Raw genomic sequence first — 23875 nt, forward strand, 5'->3', positions numbered from 1 at the left:
TAACGTTACCTCCATCACCTCAAAGTCCCTGTGTTATCCTAACTTTACTAACGTTACCTCCATCACCTCAAAGTCCCTGTGTAATCCTAACCTTACTAACGTTATACCTCCATCACCTCAAAGTCCCTGTGTAATCCTAACTTTACTAACGTTACCTCCATCACCTCAAAGTCCCTGTGTTATCCTAACTTTACTAACGTTACCTCCATCACCTCAAAGTCCCTGTGTAATCCTAACTTTACTAACGTTATACCTCCATCACCTCAAAGTCCCTGTGTTATCCTAACTTTACTAACGTTACCTCCATCACCTCAAAGTCCCTGTGTAATCCTAACTTTACTAACGTTACCTCCATCACCTCAAAGTCCCTGTGTAATCCTAACTTTACTAACGTTACCTCCATCACCTCAAAGTCCCTGTGTAATCCTAACTTTACTAACGTTACCTCCATCACCTCAAAGTCCCTGTGTAATCCTAACTTTACTAACGTTACCTCCATCACCTCAAAGTCCCTGTGTAATCCTAACTTTACTAACGTTACCTCCATCACCTCAAAGTCCCTGTGTTATCCTAACTTTACTAACGTTACCTCCATCACCTCAAAGTCCCTGTGTTATCCTAACTTTACTAACGTTACCTCCATCACCTCAAATTCCCTGTGTAATCCTAACTTTACTAACGTTACCTCCATCACCTCAAAGTCCCTGTGTAATCCTAACTTTACTAACGTTATACCTCCATCACCTCAAAGTCCCTGTGTAATCCTAACTTTACTAACGTTACCTCCATCACCTCAAAGTCCCTGTGTAATCCTAACTTTACTAACGTTACCTCCATCACCTCAAAGTCCCTGTGTTATCCTAACTTTACTAACGTTACCTCCATCACCTCAAAGTCCCTGTGTTATCCTAACTTTACTAACGTTACCTCCATCACCTCAAAGTCCCTGTGTAATCCTAACTTTACTAACGTTATACCTCCATCACCTCAAAGTCCCTGTGTTATCCTAACTTTACTAACGTTACCTCCATCACCTCAAAGTCCCTGTGTTATCCTAACTTTACTAACGTTACCTCCATCACCTCAAAGTCCCTGTGTAATCCTAACTTTACTAACGTTACCTCCATCACCTCAAAGTCCCTGTGTAATCCTAACTTTACTAACGTTACCTCCATCACCTCAAAGTCCCTGTGTAATCCTAACTTTACTAACGTTATACCTCCATCACCTCAAAGTCCCTGTGTAATCCTAACTTTACTAACGTTACTACCTGCTACACATTTCTGCTCAGTCTGTTCCTCGTTTCCTCAGTCAAAAGCCTGCTCTCTTTGTCTCTCCCGGGAGAAACCTGGAATGGAGTGGAATAGATCGGCGTGGCAATTCTAATCACAATGCACTGTACTGTGGGCAGTCAAACAAAATCCCGGACGATTTTGAAATTCCCTCTGGACATTTTTTTAGGTCTTAAAAGTAGGGAAAAAGAGGATGTCTGGTCACCCTAATCAAGGCTCCATTTACTCCGCAGACACCTGTGCTAAAATCGCACAGATTTTTTTGAAAGTGTTTGAAAGTCGAGCAGCAAATTTTCAGCAGTCTAAGCACTGCACAGGTATTAGTGCTGGAAGACAAAATCTTTTTGCTTTTTTACTTTCATACTCCCATGCCAGACAGCTCTGACCAATCAGAGGGGACAACTTGTGCGAATGGTTTATTGGTGCACATTTCGGTGTGTTTAGGTTTATGTCTGTGTGAAACCAAACAAAGGGGGGAAACGCTGCAAGTAAACAATCTCCTCAACTGATCCAGACCATAGATACCAACTACAGGTGTGGAAACACCTCACAGCCTCCCGACACTCCTGCTCCTACTTATAGAGCGGTGGGTAAACCAGGGATCTACTCTACACAATGGTAAGAGCAGACATATGGACATCTGCGTGGATGTTCTAAATGTAGCTCCTTTAACCACAGATGCAACTCCTCCTGTGAAAAGTGTTGGATATAATTTATATGATGCTCCACATCACTCACAGCACATTTTTATGTGTTGTGTTTGTAACAGTGTTATCTGTTTGTGTTGTGTTTGTAACATTTGTGTAGTGTTTGTTGCATTGCACTACTTTATACTAACAACTACACCATTATATAATGCCCCTAATTGCTTAAATCTAAGAAGGTATCTGAAACGCCAGGTAGAGAGGAGTGACGCGAGCCGAGTTAAAAATACAGGCAGGTTTATTATAAGAAAGGTTAACAGGTTCTGCTAACAGAAGACAAACAATAATCTCACCGATAACCAGAGACGTTGTCAAAGATACAGTCCAAGTTCTAAACCGGGAAACAGTCCAACCATATACCAAATCCAACAAGGGCAAAACAAAAGACATAAACCGAAAATCCAAACACAGAGTCGTAAGGAGAAGGCAAAAACAGTAATCCAGAAAACGCTTAGTACGCAACATGAGTTGACAATACCTCGCAGTGTTTCCTTACAAGCGGATGCCTTAAATACAGAATCTTAGATAAGAATGAACCGGAAGTAATTTAGTAAACAGGTGAATCAGAGCGTCGGAGCGTAACATGATTGGGTGAATGTGAAGGGTTATTATTGATGTCATAATCTGGGGGATTCTGGGAAATAGAGTCCGGTAGTGTGGAAGGAGAGCCAGGCTGCGTAACAGTACCCCCCTCCAAAGAGTCCGAAGGTAACAAAGGACGAGGACGACACAAGGAAACAACCCCACCACCCCCAGTGGCAACCTGGACAGGCCGTCCAGAAGCGGGAACGGGATGGACAGAGACCCTGGACCTAGGACGACCCCTTCCGGAGCCGCGGACGGAACTGAGGGAATGGACCGAGTCCGAACCACGACGTCTACCCCTTCGTGGAACCGGAGACCGTCTCCTAGGGCGACCTCTGGGACGTGGTGCAGGACGGGACGGATGAGACCGATGAAAGTCCTCCACCATCAAAGGGTCCAGAACATCAGTTGCCGGCACCCAGCTTCTCTCCTCTGGTCCGTAACCCCTCCAGTCCACAAGATACTCCAGGGTCCCCCTTCTCCGCCTGGAGTCCAATAATCGTTCCACTGCATAAACTGGACCACCCTCCATAGCCACTGGAGGAGGAGGAGGTGCCCCAAGCGAAGTCTCATCCAATGGACCAGGGATAACCGGCTTTAGCAGAGAAACATGAAAAGAAGGGCATACACGATAATGTGACGGTAAGTCGAGACGATAAGTGACCTCATTAATTCTCTTGATAATCTTAAAGGGACCAATATACTTAGCTGAGAGCTTCTTATGCATATCTGGCTGCCGGAAATCCCTGGTCGATAACCAAACCCGATCCCCGGGAGAATAGAGGGGGGTCTCGCGGCGCAGGCGATCTGCCTGCTGTTTCTGTCGCTGTAGAACAGCCTCAATGCGCCTATGAGTCTCCTCCCACACCTCCTCGCTCCGACGCATCCAATCGTCAACCGCGGGAATATCAGAGGGTTCAGCTGTCCAGGGCATGATGGGTGGTTGGTAGCCTAAAAAACATTGAAAAGGTGTCATCTTGGTGGTGGAACTAATTAGAGAGTTCTGAGCTAATTCGGCCCAAGGAAGGAATTTAGCCCAGTCATGGGTGTTGTTAGAACAGTAAATTCTTAAAAATTTCCCTAGCTCCTGGTTCATTCTTTCACATTGACCATTGCTCTGTGGGTGATAACCAGAGGATAGACTAACGGATACACCCAATCTGTTCATAAAGGCAGACCAAACCTGGGAAACAAACTGAGGACCTCGGTCAGAGACTATATCTTCTGGGATTCCGAACACACGAAATACTTGGTTAAATAATTCCTCTGCAGTTTCTAAGGCAGTAGGCATCTTACAGAAAGGAATGAACCTAACACCGCGAGAGAAACGGTCTATGACTGTCATGATCACTGTCTGCCCCATAGATTCAGGGAGATCCGTAACAAAATCAACAGCTAAGTGAGACCAGGGCCTAGCAGGAACAGGCAGCGTTACTAATTTACCAGCAGGTAGAGTACGGGGAGTTTTACTCTGAGCACACACAGTACAGGAAGATACAAAGCGGTGGATGTCTGACCGCATATTTTCCCACCAGAAACGATTCTCTAGCAATTGGTAAGTGCGGGTCTCCCCTGGATGCCCCGAAGTGAGTGAGGTGTGGGCCCATGTTATGAGTCTATCTCTACATTGCAATGGTACAAAAGTCCTGTCTGGAGGGCACTGTACAGGAGGAGGTGAAGTGGAATTAATTTGATCAATCTCATCCGAGATCTCCCATCGAATAGGGGCTACAACAATACCTGGTTTTAATATAGCAGCGGGTTCTGAACTTTCTGCACTGTCATCCTCATAAATACGTGAAAGTGCATCAGCCTTTGTATTTCTAGAACCAGGTCGATAAGTAATAACAAAATCAAAACGCGCGAAGAAAATTGACCAACGAGCCTGACGTGAGTTCATGCTTTTCATAGACCTTAAGTACTCCAAATTCCTATGATCAGTTATCACTACAAAAGGATGTAATGCTCCTTCTAGCCAGTGTCTCCACTCCTCTAAAGCTAATTTAATCGCCAAAAGTTCACGATCACCTATTCCATAATTGCGTTCAGCAGGGGAGAGTTTGTGGGAAAAATAGGCCACTGGGTGCATCTTGCTGGGAGAGCCAAAGTTCTGGGACAGAACTGCACCCACTCCTACACTGGACGCATCAACCTCAACTATAAAGGGTTCTTTGGGATCAGGATGTTTTAGAAGAGGAGCTGAAGTGAACAACTCCTTGAGAGAGCAGAAAGCATCTGATGCTTCACTTGACCATACCAATTTTTTGGCATTGCGTTTCAACAGGTTTGTGAGCGGAGAGGCGACTGAACTGTAATTACGAATAAATCTTCTGTAAAAATTTGCAAAACCAAGAAATCTTTGTAGATCCTTAACCGATTTGGGAAGAGGCCAATTAACTACTGCCAGAACCTTTTTATCATCCATGGTAATTCCTTTTGCACTAATTACATAGCCTAAGAAAGAAATGGTAGACAAATGGAATTCACATTTTTCTGCTTTGATGAAAAGTTGATTTTGGAGGAGTCGGTTCAGTACTGCACGTACATGGGAGACATGAGTAGGTAAATCCGATGAGTAGATCAAAATGTCGTCAATATATGCTATTACAAATCTCCCCAACATGTCACGTAGTACATCATTAATGAAAGATTGGAAAACGGAAGGGGCATTCTTGAGACCAAACGGCATAACTAAATATTCATAGTGCCCCCTAGTGGTAGTAAAGGCAGTCTTCCACTCATCCCCCTCTCTGATCCTTACCAAGTTATAAGCACTACGCAGGTCTAATTTTGTGAAAATGGAAGCCCCACGTAACTGTTCTAGAGCTACAGGTACTAAAGGAAGTGGGTATGGATACGTCTTCGTAACTGCATTGAGCTGACGATAATCTATACATGGACGAAGACCTCCGTCCTTCTTCTTAACAAAAAAGAAGGATGCAGCCACTGGAGATGTAGATGGACGAATATACCCCTGAGCTAAGGCCTCTTGCACATACTCCTCCATAGCATTCTCTTCAGTCCGAGTTAACGGGTAGATGCGTGATTTTGGTGGTATCTGATTATCAGTAAGCTCAATAGCACAATCATACGAACGATGTGGTGGGAGTTGAGAAGCACGTGATTTACTAAATACTTCAGCTAAATCTGAATAATCTGTAGGAATATGTGCAAGTGACTCCAAACCAGGACTTTCTACAGTAGTAGATTGGATCAATAATTTAGGGCCAATAATGCAGTGATCATGACAGTATGGTGACCATGAGATTATTTCACAATTAAACCAAGAAATTAGAGGATTGTGTTTTTTCAACCATGGAAGTCCCAAAATAATCTGATAAGTTGTGTCCCTCAACACAAAAAACCTGATCTCCTCTGAGTGCAATGCGCTGACGTTCAGCTTGACTGATGTGGTGGTGTGGGATACGGCTCCTTGTCCAACTGGGGTCCCATCCACCGCTGACAGTCTCATTGGGTTCTCCAGGCATTCTAACGGGATCTGGAGTCGTCTGGCCAGCTGCTCATTAATGAAGTTCCCCTCGGCTCCGGAATCTATCAGGGCTGGAAAAACAAAGGAAGAGGACTGGCAGAACAGTATAACTGATATAATAAAAGATCTTGAATACATGTCAGAGCTAGGTCGGCTTACCCTTTTAGCATGTGGAACCCCTTCCACACGCTTTCCCGAGTCAGAAGCAGGTGGCTCATATGGACGGTCCGGGTTGCCATGGTAACCATGGGAGAGCCCACCGTAGGACGAGCCTGAAGTAACATGACGCTGAACTCGGGAAGGGCAAAGTTGACAATTTCTCAACACATGGCCTGCTCTGCCACAATAGAAACAAAGTCCAGCCTGAATTCTCCGCATTCTTTCCTCCTTTGATAAACGGGTAGCGTCCACTTGCATGGGTTCCTCCTCTCTGAGTGTGTCCCGTGGAGTAAATCCAGAAGCACGAGGTGTAGAAAAACGAGGAGTAGACAAAGCAGCTCTACGACCAGGTACCGCGTTCTGTTTTAGCTGATCAAGTCTGATGGCTAATGATATAAGTTCGTCCAAGGGCAGTCCATCATCCTTGCATGCTAATTCGGCTAACACTTCACTTCTGAGCCCATTACGAAACATAACCCGTAAAGCGGGTTCGTTCCAACCACTACCAGCAGCCAAAGTACGAAATTCTAAAGCAAAATCTGAAACTGAACGATTTCCCTGGCGTAACTTAACTAATAACTCCCCCTGAGATTGTCCGTGATGAGGATGATCAAAAACCAGTTTAAACTCCTTGAGAAAATGCTCGTATGTGCTACCCTCGATGCTAGGCCAGATAGCAGTAGCCCAATCCAAAGCTTTGCCGGTAAGGCGCGATATAAAAAACGAAATGCGCGCTGCATCGACATTAACCGGCGAGTTAACAAAAAATAATGACATTTGCAAGAGAAAACCTCTGCACAAATCGGGGGAACCGTCATATTTATCGGGTTTGCTTACCGGAAAAGCGGCTGCCGAGGGAGCGCTAGCAGGAGAGCTAACCGGGGCCTGGTTAGCGGAGGCTAGGCTAGCTGGAGCGGCTACCCTTAGCTGGGCTAGCTGAGTAGCGATATCCTGAAGGCTAGTGGTGATTTGAGCTAGCTGAGAGTGCTGCTCTGACTGCTGGGTTGTGAGAGCAGTAACCGTGTTAGCAAGGCTCTCAAACAGCTGGCTATGCTGTTCGAGAACCCTCCCTTGATTACCGACTGCCTGCTGGAGGTTATTAAACTCGGCCATCACGCTCGGCGAGGTATTATGAAACGCCAGGTAGAGAGGAGTGACGCGAGCCGAGTTAAAAATACAGGCAGGTTTATTATAAGAAAGGTTAACAGGTTCTGCTAACAGAAGACAAACAATAATCTCACCGATAACCAGAGACGTTGTCAAAGATACAGTCCAAGTTCTAAACCGGGAAACAGTCCAACCATATACCAAATCCAACAAGGGCAAAACAAAAGACATAAACCGAAAATCCAAACACAGAGTCGTAACGAGAAGGCAAAAACAGTAATCCAGAAAACGCTTAGTACGCAACATGAGTTGACAATACCTCGCAGTGTTTCCTTACAAGCGGATGCCTTAAATACAGAATCTTAGATAAGAATGAACCGGAAGTAATTTAGTAAACAGGTGAATCAGAGCGTCGGAGCGTAACATGATTGGGTGAATGTGAAGGGTTATTATTGATGTCATAATCTGGGGGATTCTGGGAAATAGAGTCCGGTAGTGTGGAAGGAGAGCCAGGCTGCGTAACAGTATCTGTATTGGCAAATAAAATAATACACGTAGACCTACTCTTATTCGGTTAGAAAATAAATTATTTGGATACATCCCTGTTCTGTGTGTCTATTTGTGTAAGATGCCCCCCACTTGTTTTCATGGAAATTAATGTGGATCAAATAATGAATAGAATAATTTAAGGAAGGCTGCAGCGTTTTTACAGTCTCTGTACGTTGGTTTCCAGGCACTGTTCCATTTTTATTCAACAATATGAGTGTACCTTCAAAGATCCAGCACAACCCTTAAGGTCCATTAGTGCTCCTCAGAAGTGCACTGCATGTGTTTCTCCAGGGTTAGAGGACATATGTGTTCATTTTTATAACCACACTTAGAAAAGCCTGAAGTTCAGATAGAGTTAAAGGCTCATCCCAGGGACAGTGAAGCTCCTTTCTGAAATATTTTTATGTAAAGCGGGGAGATCTAAAGGCCAGACTGTGACACAGTTTGGTTATTGAATTAAATACTAATTGTATTTTGACTTATTAAAAAACTACAAAACTTCAAAAACTTTAAAATAGTGTTTGAACAATGAACGTTTTTAACATCCCTGTCAGGGTGTGACCAAATGCAAGGCAAGGAGGCACATTAAGGAGTCAAAATCCTTCATTTTATTGACTCTTAGCATGGAATAATTTTTTTACAAACTGCTGGTTTAGGAAACAACCTCCACCATCATGACAAGCAAAGCCATGAAAAAACATTCCCCACACAGTGCAAACAGTGGCTCTTTTAAAATAATGGCTCAGTCTATTTAAAACAGCAAGGGTAATCGTTTTTTTAACATATCATTTTAAACAATTATTTTTAACTGGACAACATTATACATTCAATTAGCAACATAAACAACCACACAAACAACATGTTAGTCCTAAATATTAAATACAAACAATATTGTGGCGTCTGTGTGTGTGTGTGTGTGGCTGCTGTATGCCTGTGTGTGCCTGTCTCTGTGTGCCCGCCTCTGTGTGTGTGTATGTGTGCTGTGTGCCCTAGCCTACGTAGTTGGCCCCTCCCCCGTTTCCTAGGTTATGGGGAGGGGCTATGCAGATGGGGACCTGGCTGTGTTGGTACTGTGTGTGGCCGTTGGGTTTCGCTCTCCTAGCCTTGTTAAAGGCTGTAAGTGAGTAGCAAGCCGGTTTAAATAAAGAGCTGTTGAGTACTTGCAATGAGTCTCACGAGTCCTCCTTCCTCTTCCACGCCACATTTGGTGTCAGAAGCGGCCCTGCTGGATGATATGGAGATGCTGGCAGGGGAAATCGAACGGCTGAAGAGGATAACAGCGGACCAGCGGACGAGGGGCAAGACTCACCAGCGGAGTGGACCCAGACCGGACGACGCCAGCAGGCTGTCCGAAGGTCGAGCCCGCGGAACGGATGGCGCGAGGACGGCAGCGCCAGCTCCCAGAGTGGACGGCGCGATGACGTCAGCGCCGGCTCGCGGAGCGGATGGCGTGGAATCGGTGGCGCCGGCTCCCAGAGTGGACGGCGCGCTGACGGCGAGCTTGACGGCTCATCCCCGCCTGTCATTCTATGACGGCAGCGCTGACTGGACGGCTTTCTAAGCCCAGCTGGAGATCGTGGCGGGCCGTGCGGGCTGGACGGATGCTGAGACGGCGGCCAACCTCTGTCTGGCGCTGCAGGGAGACGCACTGAGAGTGCTGATCGAGCTCCCCGCGGAGTGCCGCTGCGAGCTGTCTGACTTGACGCGGGCGCTGAGAACCCGTTTCAGCCGTCAACCTTCGGAGGTGGCCGCCAAAATGCTAGTGGCGGACCGGCGCCGGCAGCGGGGAGAGACTTTGGGCGTGCTGGCGTCTGAGATGGTTCTGCTAACCCGCCAAGCGTATCCGGCATTTCCGCGAGCGGCTCAGAGAAGTCTCGCGCTGGATAATTTCCTGCGCGCCCTAGAGCCAGGCGAGCTGCGCAAACATGTGAGACTGGCCGACCCACAGACCCTGGAGGCCGCGGTGGAGGTGGCTGAGCGGACCAAACTCATCCTGTCCTGCCATCCGGAACCGTGGGGGGCGTCGCCCGGAGCCCATGATCCACCGAGATGGAGGCGGAGCCGGCCCGAGGCACAACTGGAGTGCTGGCATTGCGGGGGTCGTGGCCACAAGCGAGCGCAGTGCGGCCGGTCGGGAAACGGAGCTGGGACCACCAAGTGAGGGTTACGGTGGCCCCAGGGATTCTAGGCTTACCCTCGGAACCTGATCACGGAGCTGTCGGACCTGGCGGCTATTTTCTGAAGTGCACGCTGAATGGAGTGATGGTGGACGCGCTGGTGGACACGGGCTCGTCAGTCTCGCTGATAAAGCCTGAGCTCGCGAGGGATGTGGCAGGCGAGTTTGGGGTGGACTGCAGCCGGCGCATCGCTCTCTCTTCGGCCACCGGAGATCCTATCGCTCTCCTGGGACTAACGGAGCTGACTGTTGATGTTGGCAAGGGCCCCTTTCAGCAGGAGTTCTGGGTTGGGCACATCAACGATCCGTGCATTCTGGGCAAGGACCTGCTCGCACGCGTTGGAGCCGTCATTGATTGTGCACGGGGCTCGGTTCTGGTGATTGGACTCCCCGTAGAGGAACATGACGAGTGCGGGGTAAGTGAGCCGTTGGGGGGGGATGCGTGTGATTCGGTGCACGTTATGTTCGAGGGTCCGTTAGATGAGGGGTTAATTATCGATCCGATTGAAGAGATGCTGGAGCGCAGTTGTGTGGGCTTATCAGAGCCCCAACAACTGCGCTTACGCGACCTGATTGAGCGTTTTCGCGCTAGCTTCGCTGTGTCTGAGCGCGAGTGTACTAGGACTAGCCTCGCGTTTCATTCTATAAACACAGGCGACGCCCAGCCCATCAGGCTGAGATCGCACCGTCTGGCATTTGTGAAACGCGTGGCGGCTGAGCAGTTAGTCCGTGATATGGCGAGTGCGGGCGTTATTGAGCCTTCGAGCAGCCCGTGGTCGGCCCCGGTGGTCCTTGCAAAAAAGAAGGACGGGAACTGGCGTTTTTGCGTTGATTATCGCTGACTTAACGCCGTCACGAAGCTCGACTCTTATCCGCTTCCCAGGATCGACGATACGCTAGATCAGCTATCGGGCTCAGCCTGGTTCAGCTCGCTAGATTTGAGGAGCGAGTATTGGCAGGGGATAGGGAGAAAACCGCTTTCTCGCTTGGCTCGGCTCTATGGCATTTCACGGTGCTCCCGTTTGGGTTGTGTAACTCGCCGGCTACTTTCGAGCGTCTTATGGAGCGCGTGTTAAGCGTGATCCCGCGTTCGTGCTGCGTTGTTTACCTGGATGACGTCATGGCGCACAGGACCGACTTCGACTCCACGCTCTCTCACCTCGAGGTGGTGCTCGGCGCGATTCAGGCGGCTAACCTGAAGCTCAACCCGGCTGAGGCAGCGCGTGAATTTTCTGGGCCATGTAGTGAGCGGTGCTGGTGTGGAAACAGACCCTAAAAAGACGGAGGCTGTCCGTGACTGGCCTGTCCCACGTAACGCGAAAATGGTTCGTAGTTTTGTGGGGCTCGCGTCGTATTACAGGCGGTTTATCAGGGGGTTCGCGGACGCGGCGGCGCCGCTTCACAATTTAACTAGACCGGGTGTGACATTCGGTTGGTCTGACGAGGCGGAGCGAGCGTTCGAGGAACTAAAAAGCCGTCTATGCAATGCTCCAGTTCTGGCGTATCCGAATATGTCGGAGAGTTTCGTTGTGGCTACTGATGCGAGCGACCGTGGCCTCGGAGCGGTTCTATCACAGGTTCAGGATGGCTCTGAGCGCGTAATAGCATACTATAGTCGCCGCCTAGACAAGGCGGAGCGTAACTATTGCGTTACGCGCCGGGAGCTACTCGCGGTGGTCGAGGGCCTTAAGCATTTCCGACCGTATGTGTATGGGCTCCCGTTTCTGCTGCGCACCGACCACGCCTCGCTTCAGTGGCTCATGCGTTTCCGTGAGCCCGAGGCCCAGCTCGCGCGCTGGATATCTAGACTCCAGGAGTTTAGCTTCGAGGTTGTGCACCGACCGGGCCGTAGCCATGGTAACGCGGACGCTTTGTTGCGCCGGCCGTGTGTGGCCATGGACTGTAAGCATTGCGCTCGTGTGGAGGAGAAATCCGCTGAGACTGCTCATTGCGCTGCAGTCTCAGCGGATGTGACCGGCGGTGTTGTGGTGGCCCAGGTGTCCGTGGAACAGATCCGAGATGCGCAACGGGCGGATCGTGACTTAATGTGGGCCGTACACGCGCTGGAGGCGAATGTCACGCCGTCGTGGGAGGAGGTGGTGCCGTTGGGTCCGGTCGCTAAAGCGCTGCGCTCCAACTGGGCTAGCTTTAGCTTATCCGATGGCGTGCTGTGTCATACCTGGGAGGATCCGGCGAATGGGCGGCGCGTGTTTCAGGTAGTGATACCGCGGGCGCTTAGGGATTCGGTCCTACGGGGAGTCCATGGGTCGCCTGGGGCTGGGCACTTTGGCGTTACCAAAACCCTGAAGCGCCTGAGACAACGTTTCTATTGGCCTGGGTGCAGGGCTGATGTGGAGCTCTTTGTGCACTGCTGTGACGTGTGCGCCGCCAAGAAAGGCCCCGCGAGGGCGCCCCGCGCCCCACTTCACCCCTATCAGTGCGGCGGCCCGATGGAGCGGGTGGCCGTGGATGTGTTGGGCCCCTTCCCGGTGACGGACTCTGGGAACCGCTACGTTTTAGTGGCGATGGACTACTTTACAAAGTGGCCGGAGGCCTACGCGGTGCCGGACCAGGGGGCGGTCACTACCGCGGATGTCCTGGTGCGGGAGTTCTTCTGCCGATTCCGGGTTCCGGAGGAGCTGCATAGCGACCAGGGGAGGAACTTCGAGTCGGAGGTCATGGCGGAGGTCTGCCGCATCTTGGGCATACATAAAACCAGGACGACGCCCCTTCATCCGCAGAGTGACGGGCTGGTGGAGCGTTTCAATCGCACGCAGTTGGCCATGGTGTCGAGCAAAGGCCAGCGTGACTGGGACAAACATCTACCGGTCGTGCTGCTGGCCTGCCGCTCGGCCGTGCAGGAGACGACTGGATTCACGCCGGCTCTGCTTATGTTTGGTCGCGAGCTGAGGACGCCGGTGGCGTACAGGATCCGGTGGGGCAGGCACAGAATGATTGTGCACCGGGACAGGCTGGCCCCGTATAGGCCGAAACTGATGGACACTGGGGACGGCGGTGCAGAACCTGCCGGCCCTGCACCTGAGCCTGACCAGAACTCTGACCCTGGGGAACCACTGGCGGGTGGCGCTTTGCCCGGCCCCTCCAGGCTGCTGTGGGTGAGGAGGCCGCCCGCCCGCCTTCAGGACTTTGTGTGTGAATAGTTGTTAAAAAAAAAAAAAAAAAAAAAAAAACAGTGTTTTGTTGTTCACGGGGTTATGTTGGGTTTGTGGGGTCGCCGGGACGGCTGACCCTTGAGGGGGGGGCTATGTGGCGTCTGTGTGTGTGTGTGTGTGTGGCTGCTGTATGCCTGTGTGTGCCTGTCTCTGTGTGCCCGCCTCTGTGTGTGTGTATGTGTGCTGTGTGCCCTAGCCTACATAGTTGGCCCCTGCCCCGTTTCCTAGGTTATGGGGAGGGGGCTATGCAGATGGGTGCCGGCTAGGGCATTCACCGTAGAGTAGGGAGGGAGAAGGTTTAGGGACCTGGCTGTGTTGGTACTGTGTGTGGCAGTTGGGTTTCGCTCTCCTAGCCTTATTAAAGGCTGTAAGTGAGTGGCAAGCCGGTTAATAAAGAGCTGTTGAGTACTTGCAATGAGTCTCACGAGTCCTCCTTCCTCTTCCACGCCACAATATTGTCTAGCAATTCAGTTCTCTGTTAAGACACTGGTTTATCCCCTAAAAGGGTACCAGATGGTAAATTCCATTACCCATAATTCACAGCATGTCTATAAAGACTTGCTCAATAGGCCCGCACCTCCTTTAAACCACCACCCACTGACCCACGCTGCAGACATGGCTCCTGGGAAACAGACAAAAGGCAGGAAAACTGTACTGGTGAGCTCAATAAAAATGTTAAAACTGTCCCATTCTATGGTCTGACTCTTCATTTACTAGTGTACACTCCTAGCATTGAACAGTTTTAAAGATGTTTACTATAGATCACAAAATTAGAATATGAACGGTAGTTTTAACCTATTAAGAGCTCTTTGAAAATACAATAAACAATTGAATAGGGATGTTAATAGTTTAACAGCAAATTTGGGGTAATCTTAAAAACAGAGAACTATGGCTCTAATAGTATTTAACATTGTAAAATAAGAACTTGTGGTTAGCAGGTTAAAATTAAGCTATAAACATGGTTGGGACCCAGGCATCCACCCAACTCATATTTATACATACCATATGAGGGGCCTTAGTGGGGCCATTCCCAGCAGACAAACCAGCAAAACACAAAATACAGTGTTTTCTCCACATTAGTGGCCTGCCACTGTTAATGTATTGGTACTACTGCTTCAGAAATTTATAAAAGGTCTACAGAGGACTTTTAATTTGAAATGATGGATACAGGAGGAAGATGTGGAGGAATGGAATAGAAATGGTGATGTATACTAATTATTGATAAGTTCAATAGATGTTAGTAGTTTTACAGGCAAAAGTTAAATTAACATCACAATGTAACGCAAAGCCCACCAGCCACTGTTGCACCCCGACTGCCACAACAGAACAAATTTCTAACTTTAAAGAAAACACTGCAATATTACTAAATAAATGAGTCGCTATTTTATATATTTTTTTCTCTCTTATTCATTTTAACTAAAAAAAAAGTTTTCAGTGAACAAAAGTATTTCACTATTTTTGGCCAAATAAATGCAGTTGGCAAATATTTATTGCATCCATCGTTATTTCCAAAATCTGAAGCTATTACTAGACCAGTGGAAATGGAATATCAGCAGTCTTGCAGTAATCCAGCCCACCCGAACCCTCCCAACCCACCCCCACCTCAATGCTGCTGTTGAATAACCAAAATCTGACTGACTAGGCACACGGCCCACCAGCTTCTATCATTAGATTGGAGTATTTGTTCTTTTACTAAGTGCAGGTAGGCCTGTCACAATAATTACATTGACATATCATACAATAAATGGACATTACTGCATTTTTTATTAATCGTGATATCTTGTCTGTTGTGTTTGTGTTTGTTCACATTTATACATTATACAGCGAATAGTATTTTATTCAGTCATGCAGTCACACCAACAGTGACCAATGCTTAAATAACCGTGACTCCATACACACACTGTGGACTGCAGTACATAAAGAAAGTAATATATATTTTTCAAACTATGATTAATTAAAGAATTGTCTTTAAAAGGGTATGAATGCTTATGTTACTTGCACTTGCACATCTTTGTTTATTTCAATTATTTCTGGATGAGACATTGTCCAACAAATGATTGTGACAGCAGAAGCTCTGCAGTTTTGGCTGTGTTGTCTCATACACTCTTATGTTGGGAATTGACTCACTGACTTTTATTCAAACACACATGCAGCTTATTTCCTGGCTATACTGTGCTGTAAATAGTTAGTCATAGCCTCAACAATTGTTTTACAGAATTGCTGATAAGCTGGGAATCCGGCACTTTCCTGAGTGTGCTGTTGGCTGCCTAGTGATGCTGCCTTAAGATCAGCGGTTCAGCGGGGGGAGATGTTTGGTCGGTAGGGGTGCGGTGATCTTCAGACAAGGGAGCGGCATTTAAATTCGACAGGATTGCTTTTCTCCCGTCCACTGATGAGTGTCTTAAGCCCCGGCCGCTCCCTACACCGGGCAGCCCGGAGTGGCCAATCAGAGCTCATCAGGACAGAATGAGCAAGGCAGGGGGAAGATCAGCAGGGGGGTTTAAAGGTGCTGAAGTAGTGACAAGAGACAGCTGGAGAATATGAATCTTGTCCTTTACCTTTTCCTCCATGAAGACCTGGTCTCCGACTCATTCTCACTCATTACCTCGCGGCACCACAGTGTTTTCTGATTCATAACTGCAGACGGCTGCAGGATTAAAGAAAAAAGAACAGGTCCAATACAATCCCGTCAGACTGAAATATGATTATAATAATAAGTGATTATAATGCTAGATAAAAAGGGAGTAAACAACTTATTAATTATTAGTTATTAATAGGTTCTAATCCCATCCAATGACTGATACTGGTCCTGATTCCTTCATCATTTTTTTACATTCATGACTGCTGTTGGTTCAGATTGCTGCATCACTGGTTCCAAGATTTCCTGCTGACTCACATTGATCATCCCCCAACTTTGATCTTAATCGTCTTCCTGACCCTGATGAGTTCTGATCCCAGAGACTTTGTTTTATTCTGATCCCAATCTCAGAAACTGTTCTCCTGACTGTAATAGGTTCTAATCAGAAACACAGTTTTACTGAGACTCAACACACCCAGCTGTGATTAGTCCTAATCCCCACATCATTTATTCTGAGACTGCCTACCACTTGTGATTTGTTCTAATCCTGAAAATATTTGTTCTGAAATCTTTCACTGACTGCTGTTGTTTCAGATCTCACATCAATTTCCCAATTTCACAAAGACTACCTGTCAACTGTTTTTATCCCCACAACCTTTGACTTTGCTTGCTCCATAATATCCCTATAACTAACCTTAACACCCCCCCGCCCCCCCCCCCCTTCGATCCTGATCGTGGTGATTAGGCCTGAATACTGTGGCATCTGTTCTGAGGCCTCATTCTGATTTCTGTTTTGGACTGGACTCAAACCCCACATAATTTCCTGCTGTTCTTGCTTTGAAAGTCTGAGTTTGCTCTGCAACAGCCCCCTGACTGTGTTTGATTTCCTCATTGGTCTGTTGTTCCTCATTCCCATTGGCTATGTTTGGTTCTAATCCTTATATCACTTTTCCTTCTCATTTATTAGTAATGACTTTATTTGTTTTACTTGATTAAGCTCTCCTTCATGCACCATGTGTCATCAGTTGCTCGATCTTGCCGCTTTGTGCTTTATAACATCCAAAAAATTTGAGCGTTTCTGACGCAACAGGCCACCCAACTCCTGGTACAAGCAGTCGTCGTCTCACGCCTCGACTACTGCAATGCCCTACTAACTGGCCTCCCGGCCTGTGTAGAAAACCACTCTAAATGATCCAGAATGCAGCAGCACATCTGGTCTTCAACCAGCCAAAACCAACGAGCACACGTCACCCCACTGCTTATTGAGCTCCATTGGCTACCAAATTTAATGCTCGCATCAAATAAAAAGCTCTTACAAATGCCTACAAGGTGATGACAGAACAGGCTCCTTCCTACCTGCACTCACTCCTGAAGGCTTACGTTACCTCCCGACCGCTGCGCTCCTCCAATGAACGTCGCCTTGCTTTACCAAACAAACATTCACACAAAGCAATCCAGACTGTTCTCATACAGAGTTCCCCAATGGTGGAACAAACTACCTTCCACTACCAGATCAGGAGAATCTCTCACTATCTTTAATAAACTCCTGAAGACTGAGCTCTTCAAAGAGCACTTACTCTCCTAACACCTCTAACTAACTACCTTCTACTACCAGATCAGGAGAATCTCTCACTATCTTTAAGAAACTCCTGAAGACTGAGCTCTTCAAAGAGCACTTACTCTCCTAACACCTCTAACTAACTACCTTCTACTACCAGATCAGGAGAATCTCTCACTATCTTTAAGAAACTCCTGAAGACTGAGCTCTTCAAAGAGCACTTACTCTCCTAACACCTCTAACTAACTAACTACTTCTAACCTCATTTCCTTCTTCCCCTCCTTCACTCCTCTATCCCATTATTTCCCTTCGACCCCCTTTAAGCCCTGTCTAAAAATGGTTTACCTTTAAACTTCTATTACTTTTGTACTTTACTATTGTAAGTTGCTTTGGACAAAAGCGTCTGCCAAATGTAATGTAATGTAATTCAATTTAATTTTTACTTTTTATTCTGCTTTTTCCAATGAGTTGTAGCAAATATTGATTGACTAAAATAGGCTCTGTTCTTTCATTTAGAAATACATATTTATTATTATATATTATTATTAATCAATTTATTTTGTCATTTGTGTCAAAAAGTTGTCTTATAGGTAGATGAATATAGGCAAACTCTGATCACCCGGGTTTCAGTTGAGTTGTATTTAAAAGCTGTCAGCATTAACTGGTTAACATATGCAATTAATCTGAAAACTGAAAATGCATTAACAACATTAATCATGTGAATTTACAGAGCTTACAGAGATTATTTTTTATGAATTTATTGATTTTTATTCTCGTACACACACAAAACAGCTGCTGTAACATTTACGGTTGTTGAGTGTTGAATATGACGCTACACCAGCATTTATTTCCTCTATTAAATCTCTTTGTTAAACTCAGTAAATCTGAGCTTGGTAAAATATTCTTAAAACATTAACACTACCCTGAGATATTATAATGCAGTAAACTGGCTTGAGGTGGTCGCTCAGCGGTGTGTAAGTGCTCATGGAGACCTCGTGGTTTTCTCCTTCATCTGCAGAAGGTCTTACAATAGATGTTAGAAGTTATTCTCCTCTTTTGTTCTACAGAGCTGTCAGAAAATGAAAATGTGGTGCTGTGCCAAAATCTAACCTGTGTCCTGTGTGTCTGCCCCAGCAGGGAACGAGGGCTCGGCCGAGAACGGCCAGAAGGAGACGTCCACCTGCGACATCTGCCAGTTCGGCGCAGAGTGCGACGTAGATGCAGAGGATGTATGGTGAGTCTGGAAAAGCTGACGGCTGTAACCTCTAAACTAAACTTATAAACTTATAAAAGAAGAGCTCTGTAAAAAAATATTCAATCAGATAAAACGGCTTTACTCTAGTACTGTTACTACTAGCGAGCTCTGTTGGCTGTTTGCAGTATTAATATACAGTCATATGAAAAAGTTTGGGCACCCCTATTAATCTTAATCATTTTTAGTTCTAAATATTTGGGTGTTTACAACAGCCATTTCAGTTTGATATATCTAATAACTGATGGAAACAGTAATATTTCAGGATTGAAATGAGGTTTATTGTACTAACAGAAAATGTGCAATATGCATTAAACCAAAATTTGACCGGTGCAAAAGTATGGGCACCCTTATCATTTTATTAATTTGAATACTCCTAACTACTTTTTACTGAAGTACAAAATTGGTTGGGTAACCTCATTGAGCTTTAAATTTCATAGCCAGGTGTATCCAATCATGAGAAAAGGTATTTAAGGTGGCCAATTGCAAGTTGTTCTCCTATTTGAATCTCCTCTGAAGAGTGGCATCATGGGCTCATCAAAACAACTCTCAAATGATCTAAAAACAAAGATTGTTCAACATAGTTGTTCAGGGGAAGGATACAAAAAGTTGTCTCAGAGATTTAACCTGTCAGTTTCCACTGTGAGGAACATAGTAAGGAAATGGAAGACCACAGGGACAGTTCTTGTTAAGCCCAGAAGTGGCAGGCCAAGAAAAATATCAGAAAGGCAGAGAAGAAGAATGGTGAGAACAGTCAAGGACAATCCACAGACCACCTCCAAAGAGCTGCAGCATCATCTTGCTTGGTGTCACTGTGCATCTGTCAACAATACAGAGCACTTTGCACAAGGAGAAGCTGTATAGGAGCCACAAACGCAATGCAAAAGCATACCTCAGGCGACTCACTCTCCCATACAGCTTCTCCTTGTGCAAAGTGCGCTGTATTGTTGACAGATGCACAGTGACACCATCTGCAGCAAGATGATGCTGCAGCTCTTTGGAGGTGGTCTTTGGATTGTACTTGACTGTTCTCACCATTCTTCTTCTCTGCCTTTCTGATATTTTTCTTGGCCTGCCACTTCTGGGCTTAACAAGAACTGTCCCTGTGGTCTTCCATTTCCTTACTTTGTTCCTCACAGTGGAAACTGACAGGTTAAATCTCTGAGACAACTTTTTGTATCCTTCCCCTGAACAACTATGTTGAACAATCTTTGTTTTTAGATCATTTGAGAGTTGTTTTGATGAGCCCATGATGCCACTCTTCAGAGGAGATTCAAATAGGAGAACACCTTGCAATTGGCCACCTTAAATACCTTTTCTCATGAATGGATACACCTGGCTATGAAGTTCAAAGCTTAATGAGGTTACCCAACCAATTTTGTGCTTCAGTAAGTCAGTAAAAAGTAGTTAGGAGTATTCAAATCAATAAAATGATAAGGGTGCACCGGTCAAATTTTGGTTTAATGCATATTGCACATTTTCTGTTAGTACAATAAACCTCATTTCAATCCTGAAATATTACTGTTTCCATCAGTTATTAGATATATCAAACTGAAATGGATGTTGCAAACACCCAAATATTTAGATCTAAAAATGATTAAGATTAATAGGGGTGCCCAAACTTTTTCATATGACTGTAGAAGTTGGACTGATTGAATGAGACACTAATAGATAAATGTGTTATTAAACTCTGTAATACTACCTTGTCATCTTACTCTACTGACCTTCTGAGTAGGAAATTCAGCCAGTAGAAGCATTCAGGCTAAAAACCTCCCATTTACATCTTAGAAAATCTAACATTGGTGTTTTAATGGAATACAGCATAAGAGTTGCCCCCTCGTTTTCCCACTGGCTGATATATAGCTGAATTCCAGAGCTCGACTTACACCAACACTTTCTTTTTTTCATACATAAACTGTCTGACAGTCAAATGACCAGTGCCCTTTGCAGGCCTTCCCCACAATCTGCTGCCTTTGCCATTCGCCACTGATTTGATACGACAGAGTAAGAAAAGTAGCGGGTGGCAAATAAGGTCAGTGCACTTAAGCAGCCGACAGGGAAATCGCAGGGCACAGAAATAGCCAGAGTCCTGAACAAAGGTATATTGTCAACGAATGGTATAAGCGGAGACACACCAATCCGGCTTCACCCTGAAAGATTCATTTGATAACCCTTTCCTCGAAGGGAAGGTTTCAGAACTTTCACACAAAGACTCACTTATACTTCTGCCACAATGAGTCCAGTTCAGCACGCAGTTGCTAGGGGGTGTACAGCTGGATGCCTCGCAAGCCAGTCTTAAACCAAAAATTGGGTTGAATCACATGAAAAGGGAGCGTGCCAAAATTATATGTAACATTTCTCTAGAAGGTCTGCCTCTGTACCCACAGAGTTCACTGGGGTGAAAAATGTTTGGCTAATGGTGCTGCGTTATTCCACTTAATGTATTATGTTGGAACATCTGTACTGAAATTAAATCCTTTAAGTACTTTTAAAGAGCCTTATCTGACTGCATCTTTATTTCCAGTACTGTGCCTCATTTAAAATATGCAGGGTTGCAACTCTCCCATGAAAACTGCATGAATGGATGGGGTGAAACTGTGGCAGACTAAATGGAGGACACACACTATGTGTACCTGTACTAAGAATCGTGGACCACCATTAGTTCTGAGCAGTGGTCCTGCAGAGGTCATTGAAACATATGGTAAAAACTAATTATAGACCCTCATAGTGGACTAGAAATGGATCTAAAGCTCATAAATAAATACAGAAATAAGAGACACTTGGTTTAACCCTTTCAGATAGTGACACATTACAAGTGTGGATGCCATGGTTCCCATATGTTCAGAAATGAAGTCAAAATTGTCTGTCCGAATGTCAACTTTGCAACCAGAGTCAGTAATGCAGACTCATCTACACCCTTCTCCCATTAAGTGTTTCATATCACCTTCATTGAGTTTAAAGCACAGTCTAAAGAAACAGAATTAGAATGGATTTTATACCATGGATGCCCAGTTTATCCAGAAGTGTTATGTTTCAAAAATAACATTGCAGTGCTTGTATTAGAAGGCACTTTGTTTAATCCTTTCTTCTTGCGTGTGATGGGCTGCCCAGAGTTCATTCCTTTGATTTCCTGGCGGGTTTTAGCTGTGATAGGTATGCTTGATTTGACTTGATTGTAACCATTCAGGTGAATTTCATCATGGACACTGTTTTCCATGGAACGCCTTCAAACCAAACTGGGGCCTTTCTCAGCTCAGATGGCTTACAGTACTTGGTGCCACAGGACTGTTCTATGAAAGGGTTTAAAGAAGGAGGGTTGTGCTAGTGGGCTAGCTGAGTTGGGGTAATGCAGTAACAATGTTGGTTGAGCCCTGTTGCCTGCATTATTAATATTGTGCTACTGACATTGTATGTGCCTGGTCACCTGCTTTACAAACATGGCTCCACATTAGATTAGTCCTGTCACAGGAATTAGTAAAGTAGTGTTAGTGACTTTGGATGAGCGTGGTCAGTGGCATTGTTAACGCTGCAATGGCATCATTGGATGTTGTCGGTAGTGGGACAATGCAAGTAGCTGCATTATAAACAAGGGGTGTCACGATTCTCTAAATCCTCGATTCGGTTTTATTTCTGATTTTAGGGTCACGATTTGATTCGATACTCGATTGTCTTTTTTCTTTTTTTTTACAGCAGAGAGGCCAATGCCAGTTTTAGATTAGTCTATGGTCAGTCATTGGTTTCATTCATTAAATTTACAATATCTTATTTCAAAAGGTGGGCTTGATATAAGTGATGCAAAGTGATACAAGTGATCTGTAACACAACACTAGAGGCACTAATGGTCCAATTTAAATTATTTAATTAAGATATATTTGTAATGCCATCTAGTGGATTTAAAAAAAAAATACAGGAACAGTCATGTAAAAAATAATAGAACAATTAGAGCCTAAACAAACTGAACTCTATCCTACTGTAGCAGTTAAACATGAAAAATAAGACTTTTTCTTTAGAGAGAAAGATGCTCCTTAAGGTACCAAAACTATTAACATATTTGAGGCTAGACAAAACAACTGTTATTTTTATATTTTCAAGTTTTTCTTTAAGAAGATGAGAATGTCCACATTCTCTGGAGAAAGAGCTGCTCTTTGAGCTACAGGGTGCTGCGCCATTTGCGTAGCGTGCTCCGCCATTTGATTCTCTTTTTGACTTCGATGCTCAAGACTATGACATCATTTCGAACGATTTCGATGAAATATCGAAACTTTTTTGCAGATACTCATCCACTACTGGGATTTATGAAGGTTTAGATATGCCTTTACAGTTTATTTTTTTGTATGCAGTCTAGCAGAGCATGGGGTCTCTCATTCTGAGGTAATTTACCCATAGAGGTATGCTTGGTTTTATTTTTACTTATTCTGTCGCTCCCCAAGCTGAGGGGTGACGCTCAGAGACTGACCCGAGAAGGATGATTGATTGGGGAATGGATTCAGTGGGATGCAGGAATCAGAGCAATAATAACAATTTCATTTTCGCTAATGGAGCCCTGCTCTCCACCACATCATCAAGAACATTGATATTCAAGAGGTTTCACTGGGGACCCTTTCCTCGGAACAGCAGGCAATCAGTCCAATCAAGCCCCACAGAGGTCATCAGACATTTCGCTTTGCTAACAAAGATTTGTCCCCTTTTCTTATGATGTATTATTTTGGTAACTAATTCAGAAGATTTGCAATCAAGCCGTAAGCATTGTAAAAACATTTATGGGCGAGAGGAACCTCAGAATAAAATATGGCGGGTACTTTTTCTAAACTATTTGTCCATATCACGCTGAAATCTTGGTCAGTGAAACTTCTCTGCCTAAGCTCAATTAAGAACTGTTTTCTGTGGGCTCTGTAAAACATAACTTAAACACTAAAGTAAAGTCAGGTACAGGTGATCTATGTTTAACAGTATTTGATTTATAATTTAAGGAGTTGTACTGTGAAGCAGCATCCTATCAGACATTTTTTTTAAGTTGCTAATAGGTCACATAACTTACAATTTCACCTTTATTATAAAACCACCTTTTTGCCTAAAAGAACAACCATTGCGCTGAAGATGTGACCTCCCTTACCTCACCTCGACAACAAAGACATTCATTTCAGAATCCTGTTTATCAAGTTCAGCTCAGCATTCATCATCAGTATCGTATCCCAAATACTAGTCAGCAAAGTCCAGGACTGAAATCATTACTGTGCAACGGGCCTCAGACA

The 23875-nt window shown here is 45.4% G+C and overlaps 1 protein-coding gene across 2 annotated transcripts in view; it reads left to right on the forward strand.

The window, feature by feature from the left end:
• Window positions 1-23875, forward strand: part of tmeff2a (transmembrane protein with EGF-like and two follistatin-like domains 2a) — a 213712-nt gene that overhangs the window by 164277 nt on the left and 25560 nt on the right. The window contains exon 5 of one of the 2 annotated variants that reach the window (XM_022680407.2): window positions 18509-18605. In XM_022680407.2, coding sequence (XP_022536128.2) covers window positions 18509-18605 — 97 coding nt within the window. Of the gene's footprint in view, window positions 1-18505; window positions 18606-23875 lie in introns of both variants that reach the window. The other variant, XM_022680406.2, reaches the window with a different exon arrangement.

The sequence above is a fragment of the Astyanax mexicanus genome, chromosome 11, assembly GCF_023375975.1.
Source record: "Astyanax mexicanus isolate ESR-SI-001 chromosome 11, AstMex3_surface, whole genome shotgun sequence".
Classification (NCBI taxonomy): Eukaryota; Metazoa; Chordata; class Actinopteri; order Characiformes; family Acestrorhamphidae; genus Astyanax; species Astyanax mexicanus.